The sequence below is a fragment of the Musa acuminata genome, chromosome BXJ1-2 (genome assembly GCF_036884655.1).
Source record: "Musa acuminata AAA Group cultivar baxijiao chromosome BXJ1-2, Cavendish_Baxijiao_AAA, whole genome shotgun sequence".
Taxonomy (NCBI): domain Eukaryota; kingdom Viridiplantae; phylum Streptophyta; class Magnoliopsida; order Zingiberales; family Musaceae; genus Musa; species Musa acuminata.
In genome coordinates, this window is record NC_088328.1 from 19,482,250 (window position 1) to 19,497,213 (window position 14,964).

A 14,964-nucleotide genomic window follows, 5' to 3' on the forward strand; every position below is an offset into this window, starting at 1 on the left:
ATCCACTTGGCGAGTTCCGACGAGCTTCTTTTGGAAAGCTCTTAGACTTCTCGGATTTGTTCCCACAGAACCTTCGACGATCGTCCGGACTTTCGTCGAGCTCTCGAACTCCCAACGTGATCATAGTCTTGACTCCGGCGCAACTCCTGATGCATGTCTTATTTTCATCGTAGTTAATTCTGCACACTTAACTCAACATATGGATTAGATAACAAATGACAATTGACATCATCATCAAAATCCGAGATTCAACAATCTCACCTTTTTTTATGATGACAATCAATTGATAACGGAGTTAACCTTAACTCCCCCTATCTATATGTCATACTTGAGATAAGTCATTCTTGAATTCAAAGCCTTTGAATTCAAGAGACATATTGATAAGTTTAAATAATTTAACCTTATCAATATTCCCATCATGATTCTCATCATGATGTATCTCTTTGAAAATGATATATGATGTCAAGACTGGACATCCATTTTCAAATTTCAAATGTGAATTATGGTAATGATAGCAATTCATCATATGGTAAGATATCAACATGTAAAATTTCGAAGTAAGATTTTGTTATCTTAACATGATGCACACATTTCAAGTCTTTTAGCAATCATAGCATTTCATCATATAGTAAGATATCAACACGTAGGACTATGATGCAAATTCTTGATATCTTAACATGATGCACATATTTCAAGTCTTTTAGCAATCATAGCATTTCATCACATGGTAAGATATCAACACGTAGGACTACGATGCAAGTTCTTGATATCTTAACATGATGCAAACATGACATATAGTTATCATTAATGCACACATTCCAAGTATTTTAGCAATCATAGCGTCAATTCATATATCTGCTTTTTTCAACATAATATGACATTTATAGTATCAATTCATATATTTCTCCCCCTTTGTCATCAACAAAAAGGAGAACAATATAAACAACTTTTAAATATACGTGCGATGTCATAAGTAGGTTCATGTCATTTATCTACATAGAGTGATAGGATACAAACATCTCAAGAAAAACATGACATGAAGCTTATTTACATAGAGTGAAAACTTCTTCCTTTTTATTTGTTATTGTCTTTTTTGCATGAAGGAGGAAAGCCATTTGTGTAGTTCAAATCGATAGGATATTAAGGCATGCTTTACAAGGATCATGATATTTATGTGAATCAAATCCTTGCACAAAAAATATCTTCCTTTTATAAAAAGGAATCATCAAATTTATTTTTCAAATGGAATATTTTTCACATGATAAGTCTAAAAGATATGCATTTGCTAGATGATGTGAATCAAGGTCCGAAAGAGAATAATGTATTCATAAAATCCGATTGGAACTAAAAATTTAATTTAATACTTTCATGCAATCGGACAAGACTATACAATCATGAAGACATGCTCATTATTATGAAAATTTTTGTATTAATTTCCAACATGTTATTTTAGGCATATAATGGCAATTAAGTGATTTGATCATTCAATCAATAAAGTCCGAATAATTTTAACAAGTTGATGCATTCCGACACATCAACATCATGGCAATACATCAACATCATGGTAATATTATGTCACATTAACATCATGGAAATGACACATCAATTTCATGGCTATATTACTTTCACATTTATCATGGAAACCAAGACACAAGGTTTTCAAAGTTCGCATTATAGAAACATTTAATTTCAACATGAAATCTGATAATGAGTAACGAGATTGAGCAACGTAACCCTACATATTCTCACCGATTAATACATCAAGTAACCATATCAAAGATTAGTAGTCATCAAGGCATTGTGATCAAGGTGAGTAATATAAAGAGTTTAAAACAACGTAATTGTTACAACAAGAGGTTATTGTGTCCACATATACAAGCTTATTCAGGAGGTGGAAAATTAAAGTGCCTAAATAAAGAGTCAAATTGTCGATGAATTTGCTGTAGTTCAGATAGGATTTGATCTTGGCGAAGTTCAAGCCGATCTTGTCTTTGTTCAAATCGGTCCATCCGAATTCCAATGTCTTCGATAGATGTTGCAGGAGCTTGCCCAAATGGATGTGTTTCCTCAAAAGGACAGATCAGAGGAGATTGAGTACCCCTAAAGACTGGTGTTTGGGGTTCTGGTTCTGGTTGAGGGGAATCGGTTCTTCTAGGCATTCTAACCCAATTACCGTTTCTATAAACACATCTCAATCGATGAAGCAGATTTTTATTTATTATGCTAAACCTATCCACTTTCATCACTTCTTCGTCGGGTGGTATTGGAATATCGTAGGCTTTAAGTATTCTAGTGATTATACCACCATATGGAAGCATCATATCTCTCTTAGATAGTTCTATCATGTTTTGTTGTATAAGGTATCCAAAATAGATGTTATGTCCTTTCATGATCCAATACATGGTTCATAATTTCATTTGACTTACTTCATCATGATGGTATTGTTTAAGGAGAATGATGCTAGTTAGGATATGATGAAGTACTTTAATGTTTAGTGGTAGTAGATGTTCACAGCTTTTAAGAACTATCACTAGGTTGGGATTACCGAAAACTGTTCCCAAGGCTTCAACATATGTTGTCCCAACTGTTTCATTGTCCCACGATCCTCTAAAATAAAGTCCTCTATTTTTTACAAGAATGCGTATCATATCGTAAATGAATTTATCCGTAATGGAGATGTGTTGTCCTAAGAGATAGGTAGACATTCTTTCTTCTTCATCTACTTGTAGATTGTTGTAAAACAGTCTAACAAGTCTTGGATAGATGGGTTCACTAATTTGTAAAATAGGGAATAGATCTAGGTTTGCAAATCATTGGATTGTCTCTAGGTCTCTTAGTTCATTTAAATCTACATGTTTTCCCTTATTGACACTTCTAAATTCGAAAGAGGAAAATTTTTCAACATGATATTTTGAATCGAAAATGGTAAGATCAAAGTCTTCTACTAATCTCCTCTTCCCTTTGTCCCTTGAGGGTCTTCTAGAGCCCATAACTACTATTATTTAAGAGGATAGTAATGAGCAAGAGTAAATGAATCAAAAACAGAATTTAGGGGCTTCTTAGAGAATACCTTAAGTGAGATCTTCAAGAGAAGGAGAGATTATTGATCTTTTGCTTCGAAATGAGGAGTATTTGGGATACTAAGAGGGGAGAAATGGAGGTGGAGAAGCTTTGGAAGAGTAAAGAGGGGAAGGGAGTGAGTTGGGGTTGGTTCCAGCGCCGGCCCTAGCTTGGTTTAAAAGGGGGCAAGATTGCAAGCGGTTGCACCGCTGGCTGGGGCGGTGCAACCGCTTGTAATAAGTGATAGTCGGAGGTGCTACCTCCAGCTGGGGCGGTGCCACCGCCTGCAGGCGGTGAGCACTTGTTTTGACTACTGTGTGATCTGATTTGAATGTTTTTGACTTGAGAAGAATTTGTATTTGAAGCAGTCAACTTTACTTACGTAATTACGTAAGAATTTTCATTTTAAGATAAGAAATTTTGCATGATCAAGATAGATCTAGTGACGCGCATACTTTACTTCAAATGTCGTACGCATGTTTATGACAGATTGTCCAAGTTGGTAAGCTTTGCAAGTCCATGACAAACTTTGCTTACAAGACATAAGTTCATGATATAGTTGGATTCGAACAAGTCAATTTGATGGGTTCGGAAATCCAGAGGATATGTGAAGGGAGAATCATGGGTTTCCAATTCTGAGGGATCGGATAGGATTGTATCTGCATTGCTCTTGTAATTTTAATTTTCTAATCCTCTTTTTGTTATTTAGGCTAGGGAGCATCGCATGTTCTTTTTGGATCTCGAGTTATGAATATTGAGTATCCAAAGAGCAAAATATTATTTCATGCTCCCAGTTTGGGATGGTTTACGTCTCTACGAGACAGGATAATTCTTAGGTACCCATTTACTTTTGGGTGCCTCAAAAACTTATCTATATTGTTTGTCATGTTGCATAGAGTTTATCATGGTTCCTTTAGGAACCCAAATTAATTTGTTCGGACTAATTTTCTTGAATGGACAATGATGCGTTTTGTGTCCATGTTTGCAACAAAAGTTGCATTTGCTTTGGTGTCGAACATGTAGGATGGGGCCTTTTATGAAGGTGGTTGGATTTTGGTGAGGATTTCTCACAAATCTGATTCCACTTCTTTTGGGAATGTGACCCTTGTTTGTAAGGATCATGTTCAAAGACTTGCTACCAATCTCAAATTTCTTCAAGGTGTCCTTAAGTAGCAAGTTTTCCTTTTGGATAGTTTCTAGATCATGACATTTTATACAAGAACATAAACTATCATGATATTTAGTTTTTAACTTATCGAAATTACAAGTAAGACTATCATGCTCTTTTTTTAGCAATTTATATTTTCTACTAAAAATCTTGCATTCATCAAATAAGTCATGGAAGACATTTAATAACTCATCAAATGATAAATCTGCATCAATTAAATTTGTTACCTCCTCTCCGATGGCCATTAAGGCGTAATGAGCAACTTACTCGGTGTTGGACTCCTCTTCTTCGGACGCGCTCGAGTCATCCCATGTTGCTTTGAGCGCCTTCTTTTTTGATGTTCTCTTCTTGGCTTGGGGACAATCACTTTTGTAGTGTCCCGGCTTTTTGCACTCGTAGCAAATAATTTGGTCCTTTTTGGGTTCAAGTTTATTTTTTGTGTCATTTTTAAACTTGTTTCTCTTAATGAATTTTTTGAATTTCCTTGTTAGAAGTGCCAAGTCATCATCACAGTCCTCATCACTTGAGTTTTCTCTCAAGTGGTCATCTAAAGTTCTAAGTGTCATATCATTCCTATTCTTTGGAAGGATGTCTTCTTACTCTTCATGAGCCTTGCATGTCATTTCATAGGTCATTAATGACCCGATTAGTTCTTCAAGAGGGAAGTTGTTTAAATCTTTAGCCTCTTGAATAGCAGTGACTTTAGGGTCCCAACTCTTAGGAAGGGATCTTAGAATCTTATTTACGAGCTCAAAATCTGAAAAACTTTTGTCGAGTCCTTTTAAACCATTGACGACATCCGTGAAACGGGTGTACATGTCGCCAATAGTCTCGCTCGGTTTTATTCGGAAAAGTTTGAAAGAGTGTATCAAAAGATTGATTTTTGACTCTTTCACTCTACTTGTGCCTTCGTGAGTCACTTCGAGTGTATGCCAAATATCAAACGCGGTTTCACAAACCGAAACATGATTAAACTCATTTTTATCAAGCGCACAAAATAAGACATTCATAGCCTTTGCATTAAGAGCAAAAGTCTTCTTCTCCAATTCATTCCAATCGATCATTGGAAGAGAAGACTTTGAAAATCCATTTTCAACAATATTCTAAAGTTCAAAATCCATTGAAATAAGGAAGATCCTCATTCGGGTCTTCCAATAGGTGTAGTCTGTTCCATTGAACATAGGTGGACGTGTAATAAAATAGCCCTCTTAGTTTCCGGCGTATGCCATCTCTCTTGGGTTTTAATCCGTTTGAGAGTGAACCCCGTTCTGATACCAATTGTTAGGATCAAGAGCACTAAGAGGGGGGGGGGGGGTGAATTAGTGCAGTGAAAAACTTTCGACGATTAAAACTGCGTTCGTACGATAAGAGTGATTTCGGTAGAAAAGCCGATTTGTAAATCACTTTAAACTGTGATCAAGCAAGATGCAGTTAAAATGAATCTATAAAAGCAATTTGTAGTTATGATGAAAATCAGAATGTAAGCATAAACTGAAATATGATGTTCGTACGATAAAACTAATTTACGTCTAAACACCGATTCGGAAAATACTGAACTTTGAAATACGATCGTAAAAGCGCAGAAGGCAGTAAGCTATTGAGGAGGTTTGCAGTAAAGATAATATGCTCAAAGTAAATGCAAACCAGAGAGCATCGTGATTTTAGAGTGGTTCGGTCAATCTTGACCTACATCCACTTCTGGCTTCCTCCACCGACGAGGTGATCGACGTCCACTAGAGGCTTTCCTTCAATAGGCGAAGGCCAACCACCTTTTTACAGTTTCACTCCTTTTGACGGGCTTAGGAGACAACCCTTACAGAATTTTCTCTCCTCTCTTGAAAGATCAGAAGAAAAGAAGGAGGAGAACTTCTAGACTTTACAACACTTTTGAGCTCTAAAAATCACGGAATAAGATCAGGATTTCGGTGTTTTTGTTGCCCTTTCATTGCTGAAAGGGTGGGGTATTTATAGGCTCCAACCCAGTTTGATTCTGAGCTCAAAACTGTCAATTTCCGGAATTCCGGAGTATGGCGGTTGCACCGCTTGGAAGAGCTCGAAGACTGAGCCACTAGGCGATGCCACCTCTTGTCAGGGGCGGTTGCACCTCCTGCCAAAGCTCGGAGACCGAGCTTAGGCGGTTGCACCTCTGTTAGAGGCGGTTGCACCGCCCAACCAGAGCTCGGAGACTGAGCCCTGGGCGGTGCCACCGCCGACCCAAGCGGTGCCACCTCTGGCCAGGAAATCTGGGTCCGAATGGGTTGATCTATTCGGCCCAATATGGGTCTGTTAAGGGCCCAATTGCCCCAAGATTAAGTTAATGGGATCACCTCCTATTTTTAACTTAATCATCGTGCTAACTACAAATTTCTTAAGATATTTACTACAGCTTGCTTCCGGTGCGTCAATCGCTTCTTCCGGCGAGCTTCCGGCGAACTTTCGACGAACATCCGACGAACCTCCGACGATGCTCCAACGGACTTCCGGCAAACTCCTAGACTTGCGACGATCCACTTGGCGAGTTTCGACGAGCTTCTTTTGGCAAGCTCCTGGACTTCTCGGATTTGTTCCCGCAGAACCTCCAACGACCGTCCGGACTTCCGTTGAGCTCTCGAACTCCCAACGTGATCATAGTCTTGACTCCAGCGCAACTCCTGCTGTATGTCTTACTTTCATCGTAGTTAATCCTGCACACTTATCTCAACATATGGATTATATAACAAATGACAATTAACGTCATCATCAAAATCCGAGATTTAACAAATTTTTCTTTAATATTTTTTAAGTTAAAATATTTATACTATTATTTCTTATTTCTACTATGTAAAGTTTTAAATTATTTTATAAATATATTGACTAAAATATTATTATTTTATTATTTGATATATCACTATAATCACATTCGTGTTTAATTAATCTTACATTTTATCAAATTGATTTTAAAATACACATTATATTATTATTATGATCATCTGTATGATTATTCTGTGTTATTTATTTCATTTTATAGAACTTTGTTATATTTTTAATTGTTTATTTAATATTATATTTTTATACTTTTATCAAATGTAATATTTGTTATATTTTATTAATTAATCAATTGTAATAATACATTGAATTGATCCAAAATCATAGGTCAAAAATTAAGGAAAGTTGCACTCGATTTTCTAAAACACTCTTGTTTATATATATATATATATATATTGTCATATACGTTGATGCCAAGAGAGAAATTGCTCATCCCATTTTAGTTGGAAGGAAATATCTATAGGATATATTTTCTTTACGACAATAATAAGTCATAATTTAGGATCGATTTTTTATTGCCATTAAGCACTAGAAAAACAATATATTTAAGGATACGATTTTTTATCCCCAATAATCATTTTTATAATCACACTCGAGCTCAAAAACGTGGTATCAGTATATAAATTTTTTTTATTTGAATTGTTTGCAATCCATTTGTTAAGCTATGGAAAAAAAATAAAAATAGTTGAACAATCCATGAAAAAAATAAAAACTAGTATTCACTTGTTTTCAGGAGATGAATTTAGTATTTTCTTTTATCCTATTGTGAGGACTTACTATTATTTTCTCTTATTATTGATTGTTAATTTCTTCAATAGCTAAGCTACATGGACCATTTGTTAGTTGACAATTTATTGACAAAATCCATTAACTATCGATCAAATGTCAAAACATTAATTTGACATGATAGATTTAATCTAATCTGACTCATTTCTCTAAACCTTGGCATGCTTGGAATTATGAAGTTAATGTTCATTTTTAAATGAAGTGTGATGTGCAATACTAATTCAGAAGCTTATGTTTGACCAAGAAAAAATGTCATCTTAGGAAGCTTCGACACGAACTCATGAGATGACATGATTGATGGTAAAATTCTCACATGTTTAAGAGAGATTTGATTGTCCAATATTCATTAGAGTGATCCTTACAAAACGTATAGCGTAGGTGCTCAATTTAATATGTTCAACTCTAATGCTCAATTTAATATGTTATATCAGGTGAAAAGATCTTCTTCAGAGTTCAGAATGAGTTTAGATAATTTAGAATAGAATAAACATTTCGATAAAAAAATATTCTATTTAGTTGTCATGTCTAATTAGCAAGTAAACGATTTCTAAACTGACTGTAATATTTATTTGATAATACATTTCTAAATTGACTATAATATTTATCTCGAATTATGTTTTATTCTATTTAGATGTCATGTCTAACTAGCTTTCTTTGTGTTCGAGGAAGATGGGGAGTTGGATGGGGGGTGACCCTATTATGGGTTCCTCGATGGCTAAGTAACTTAGCAAGCAATCTCAATTATTATTGGAATTGATTTAAGAAATGTCTCATTCGTAGCCTATGGATCAGGGCCAACTAATAATAGTCCAGTAAAAAAAGGCTCGAGAGACCTTGCCCACCAAAGTAGAAAAAGATGATGGTATCATTAGCCTTGATGCTGGTTTCAATCCCACCTGAGGAGCACATGCTTGGTGACATAGTTCCTGAGATGGAGACAACGAGCATACAAACTATAGGGGCTAAGCTAACAATGGGAAGGTCTCTTAATGATGAGGGTACTAGAATGGTATATCCCTTTATCCTAAAGAACAACATAAAAAATGATATAGGTAAATTGATTTACCCATCAAAGACAAATGTCTCGAATGCCATATAACTCCTAGAAAATAGAGGGTTAGGGATATATATGATGGAGACATATGTCTCCTCTAAGATCTTATATTGTGTGTACTTTAAGATATGTGCATGACATTCTCATTTGATGATCTCAAGTAAGCTTAAGCCCAAAGCCAATACAAATATGTCTCATGCTTAAATCCTATCACAATCTAATAGGAAAATAGAATATAGAATATACCCTCCATAAGCATTTAGGTTCATATAACGATCTCTATGTCCTCTTAGATTATTTATGATACTCATATCTCCATCACAAGGTTATATGCATCCATAGCTTTCAAATATGTATGAGAATTTTAAATATTTTTAAAATTTTAATTAGATAATCTATGTTTTATTTAGTATTGTACTACATATTATTATTGGTGCAATAGAAGAATATAAAAATAATAATGATTTAAATATGACAATAATAGCTATGAAATTAAAATGAATAAAATATTTTCTTGAATTTCCATCAGTTTATTTAGTTGCATGTGTTTTTTTTTTATCATTATATTTGATTAGATGACTTGAGGTGATTATATATCTATTTATTAAGAAAGTGCAGAGTAGATATTGATATTGATGATAAAATTAAAGATATTTAAAAATTACTTAATAACTTATATGACGATTATAATGTTAACTATAGAACATGATATCTTCCAAACTTATAAATCTATTCATCAAGTCAGTGAGAGTGGTAAACTTTTAAAGGATAAAAATATTAGTATAAAGATTTAAAAAAATAAGGAAATCATCAAGCTCAAACTTGAAACTTAATATGTATATAACAATTTCTTTTGAGTTTCATGATAACACTATAGGTATAGAGTTTCCTATTATGAAACGATAGGTACGATACATAATAAAATTTTTTAATACTAATAGAGATTGCGGATCAAATACTAACAACTTTGATATCAACGATAACTATCGAGCTAGTCTTTAATGTAAGAGGATGAATCTTAGATGAAACCAGGAATTAGTGGAAGCTCAAGCATGCACCCATGATTAGATAAAGGTAATGAAACGAAATAAAGAGATCATCAACGACGGTAACGACATCATATTTGATATATTTATAAATTTATAAATATTTATAAATTTACTTAATTTTATAGCAGATTTTTTAGTTATGTTATTACACATTTATACTCATTATTAAGTCATTATGGCTGCACATTAATTTTTTAAAATTAAAAAAATAAATTATAATAGTTTTATATTATAAAATTATTTAAGTATAAAAATGAATGATTTTGAAATGATGGCCAAGTCTACTCGATTCCGAGATGACCATGGAAGATAAAGTTGGGAGCCTAAAGCTTATATCATCATCATCATCATCATCGGTCCATCATTCTAACAATCAAGAAGTGATGGACAAAACGATTCGATCTCTTTCCCTTCTCCATCATCATGCTACTTATTCTACGGTAAACACTTCGTTGAAGACATTCAAGTCCACAACAATAGTATATATTTTCTCTCTCAAGATCTCATCAAAGATGCATTTTATGTAATAATCCTACACATATGGGGCTAATTTGTACTCATAATTAAACATAAATCTAAAATTGATGTCATCGGAGACAACGCGACAATACAAACGTACATCTTCAAATTGCCTTCTGCCAAAGACTTCTCTTCATTTGTTTTGACCTGCACACACATCCGAGGGCGCATACAAAACATGATTAGGTCTTTGCTCTCATCACTCTCGATAGGGCACACCGGAGGTAGCTGGAGATTCCGTTCACACCTGAAATCCACTATCAGTCGTTTCACGAGGGCTGATCGGTGGATCCACAACAGTATTAAATTGTGATGAGATTACCGCAGGGTGCGTTCACCTCCCAGGCTTTTTATTTCTGCTACAATGCCCTTTGATCCTATAGATGGATGATTAGAGTCATATAGAATTTTATATTTATAAATGTTCATACTTACCCTCAATCTCTAAGTTCAATGTATATAATCTTGTACAATTAGGGACTTATATATATATAATGTTATGGTTAACTTTTATTAGTTGACTATTAATTAATTGCTAATTACACTCAAATTGACAATAACAATAACAATATTTAAAAATTTCTCCTATTGAGTGTAATAATGTTAAGAATATTTAGTTTATCTGTAATTTTGTGTGTTTTTAACTGAAATTAGCTATATATGAATCATAATTAGTAGTGGTCACAAGTATTTGCTCTTTAGATGTCTTTTAATTAGGAGATTTATTGTTATTTTTCTAATTATTTAAAAATATAGTTCATAATAATATTTTATTTTAAACTATAATGATAAAAAATAAATAGTTTTTATTTTATTTTATTTTATTATGATCCTTAATATTTGGAGAGAAATGTCCGTTTATTCTCACCCAGCGGTTAACTTATCCTCTTCTTTGGTCATTATTGCCGATATTTAATGGTGGCCGGTACCACCGACCCCCCCCAAAACGCACACCACTTCTCGAGTCTTCCTCCTCTCGTTATCGTCTTCTCGTTTCGGAGGGGTCGCCTGAGGTAAATCCGATCTCTTGCAGATGTTGCCTTCATCTTTTTCTTCGATCGACCTTGTTTATCTTTAGGTTCGATCGACGTTGTTTTTCGTTCGATCTGGTTCTTCTCATTTTTTGTGATCGAAGGGGTCGCGTGAGGTGAATCTGGTCCCTCGGAGATTTCGCCTTCTTCTCTCTATAGTTCGACCAGTACTGGTTTTCAGCGGGTTTCCCGATCTGGTTGTTTTCTTCGGACTTGGGGTTTTCTGACTTTATCGGCTCCGGTTTTTGCCGCTTCTATAGCTGCGATTCTAACATCCTGGCGTGATATGATGTGTTCGTGGTTGATCGATTGTTCGTTTATGCTGGTTTGATTGTGTTCATTTGCTTGTGTGATGATGTTTTCCCTTTCCTTGTTTTTGGATGTCCTGATGTGCAGAACACAAGAAAATGGTGAAGGCTGTTGTTGTTCTTGGTGGCAGTGAGGATGTTAAGGGCACCATTTACTTCAGCCAAGAAGGAGATGGTGAGATATTTCGTGGGCTCATTGTCAACTCCGTGCTAGTCTTTTTCAAAGCTAGGTTTATGGTTTTCTTTTGTCATTTCCGTCGATATTGCTTTGGGAACCAGATCTTATTTTGGGAGATTGAACCCTTGTTGCAGGTCCAACCACAGTTACTGGATCCATCTCTGGCCTTAAGCCTGGACTTCACGGCTTCCATGTTCATGCTCTTGGTGACACCACCAATGGTTGCATGTCAACTGGTAATGACCATTTCCTTTTTCCAATCGGACATCAATGATCTTACTTAAAATAAGTCTTAGGATTAAGTACTTACATTTTCTTGCTTCTCCTGATGTTCTTCTGTCTTCCAGGGCCACATTTTAATCCTGTTGGGAAGGAACACGGTGCCCCTGAAGATGACAATCGCCATGCTGGTGATCTGGGGAATGTGACTGCTGGGGAGGATGGTAATTAATACTCTCTTTATTATCTGTATCAAGAAGAAAGTTGGTATGTCCTGGGCAGTCATTGCCTATGGTGAATGTTCTGGATGTATTAGTTTATTAATATATTAGATTTGATTCTTCAGGTACTGTTACCATTTCCAAAGTTGATAACCAGGTGATGTATTGCATCTACATTTTTTAAAAAATATTCTTCAAAATGAAACGATCCATATTTTGCTTACTGAAGTCTGTGGCATTGTTCTACATTGCAGATTCCCCTTTCTGGACCAAATTCGATTATCGGGAGAGCCGTTGTGGTCCATGCTGATCCTGATGATCTTGGAAAAGGTAATATTTACTTTTTCAAACAGTAATGTTAATATCATGGTTGATAGTTTGTCCATTTTGAAAAGCATCGTCTGATATTACTTTGATGTTTGAACAATGATTGTTTCTGTATATCATTTTCCAGCTATTTTTCTTTTTGCTGCACTAGAAGAAAATATAAACCTCATGTTTTTGTTCTCCTTTTTGCTTCTTAAACATCTCAAACACTTTGGTATAGGATTATGAATGAATTTTCATTTCATGACAAGTTTTGAGCACGATTTGGAAGAACAGTGTGTGCTGGCATGACACTTGTACTTGAGCATGAGTGACCATAGGCAATAGCAGTAACAAGTCATAATTACTTTCTCCTGCCATTGTGATTTTTAACCAAGCACAATGGTAGCAACTAGGCCTGTTTAGGCAACATAGCATAAATATGTTTCTACTTTGCACAGAGCTGTCATCGATGGGATGAAAATCATTGACTGTTAATTCTTTCTTTGGGTTAAATGTTTGTTAATATGATTCTAGGACACATATTTGTAATGATAATTAATTGTCAAAGTAATCATTTGTTGGATTAGATTGTCAGGATTGACTGGAATGATTATTTTAAAAATAAAATATGAAATCATAAAATAACAAAACATAAATAATAAAATTCATGAAATTTAAAAATATTATATATTTTGAAAAAAAACACAGAAATGGAATATAAAATTTTAAATAAATGATGTTTGAATGACTTCGTTGTTCCTTTGATTACCATGCTGGTAAAATGTTAGATAATTAAAAAGTAAATAAAGAAAAATACATTTTAATTGGAGAGGATACCTGTGTGATTTTGGATAATTTCTGCATCTTTAGATATTGTTAGTGGCATCCTTGTTTCCTCAAACTAGTGTCTTATTGCCTTTCTCATCCTTACACCTTTTTGTGAGCAACAAAAATTGCAGCATTGGTGGCGATGATAAATATGATAACTGTGATGAATTGATAATGCAATAGTGGTAGCATCCTCTTTGTTTTGCCATTATAACATAGTTTTATCTTCTTTGCTTTATATGGGGTTCCCTCTTCTCTTTTTTACATAGAAGTGGCCTCATCTTTTACTTCTCTAGAGGCTATTAAGTTTGCGATTCACCAAAATCATCAAACTCGTTGAGTTTGATTGGTTCTAATTGATGCTGACCATTTTTATGCTATAAAGGGCCATAAATCAGTCAATTTTTTGTCAGCCTTGAATTATGCTGTTATGGATGAGTGTTTACTGTTGGAATTTGTTGATACCACGTGCTATTAAACTGTCACTCTTCAGATCTTGAAATTTTCCCATATATCTATAGATATATATCTAGGTTAGCGATTTATAGCATTTACTTGAAAGATGGAAGACCAAGACGGTGCCCTCTTTATATAGTGCCTATCTTGCACAAGGAATTTGATATTTTCTCTTCATTGTGATTATGTCTTATACAGCCCCATGAATCATTTCTTATTTTTACTATATTTTATAGCTCCAAATTTCATGTAGACACATATATATGAGGGAAAATTTACCTATCTAAGATCAAAGGATCCCTTTTTGATTCATGGCTAAGCTCCATGCACCTTGCGGTCTGACATGTTTGCTTGTTATATTGTGTACTAATTTGGTTGGACTGAGGCACGGCAATGTTGCTCCCATGGTGCAGCTCATGTCAGAAGGAATGCGAATTCCATCTGACATACATGTGGTATAGTTGAGCAAATTTGCTCTGACAAGCTTTGTGCTCTTTTATAGGTGGACATGAGCTGAGCAAAAGCACTGGAAATGCTGGTGGAAGGGTTGCCTGCGGTGAGTTTTACTGTTCTAATTGATTCAGCTGTTTTCTTTCTTGTCTATTTGTTTCTCCATGTCCTTGCTCATTCCAATTTTGCAAACTGCGATCTCAATTATACCTCTAATTTTTATATTTATATTAACTTTCTTTGTTTTCCAATTGGCTCTTTTTCTAGGGATTATTGGACTCCAAGGTTGAGCTAGTTGTAGAATTCCAGTAGTCTGTGAGTGGAGGGAATGCTTTATTATGCTCTGCAGCACAATTAATCAAGAGAGGCATTAGCCTGGAACTCCTATGCTTCCTTTTCCTTATTAGCATTATTATGGTTAATAAGCAACAAACTTATGCAGTGTATACTTATGCTGTAGCAGTGAGGTGCGTTTTGCATTAACTTCGTTTTGCGATTATTATGTTGCTTCCTCTTTGCCTTT

The 14,964-nt window shown here is 34.8% G+C and overlaps 1 protein-coding gene across 1 annotated transcript; it reads left to right on the forward strand.

Annotated features, from left to right (window-relative positions):
• The first annotated feature begins 11,329 nt into the window (after positions 1 to 11,329).
• Positions 11,330 to 14,943, forward strand: LOC103970087 (superoxide dismutase [Cu-Zn]). The gene is made up of 8 exons (XM_009383726.3): positions 11,330 to 11,454; positions 11,869 to 11,955; positions 12,093 to 12,194; positions 12,306 to 12,401; positions 12,524 to 12,555; positions 12,653 to 12,728; positions 14,494 to 14,547; positions 14,709 to 14,943. Exons 2-8 carry the CDS (start codon positions 11,880 to 11,882, stop codon positions 14,729 to 14,731), a joined length of 459 nt encoding a protein of 152 aa, XP_009382001.2. The 5' UTR covers positions 11,330 to 11,454; positions 11,869 to 11,879; the 3' UTR covers positions 14,732 to 14,943.
• The last annotated feature ends 21 nt before the right edge of the window (positions 14,944 to 14,964 follow it).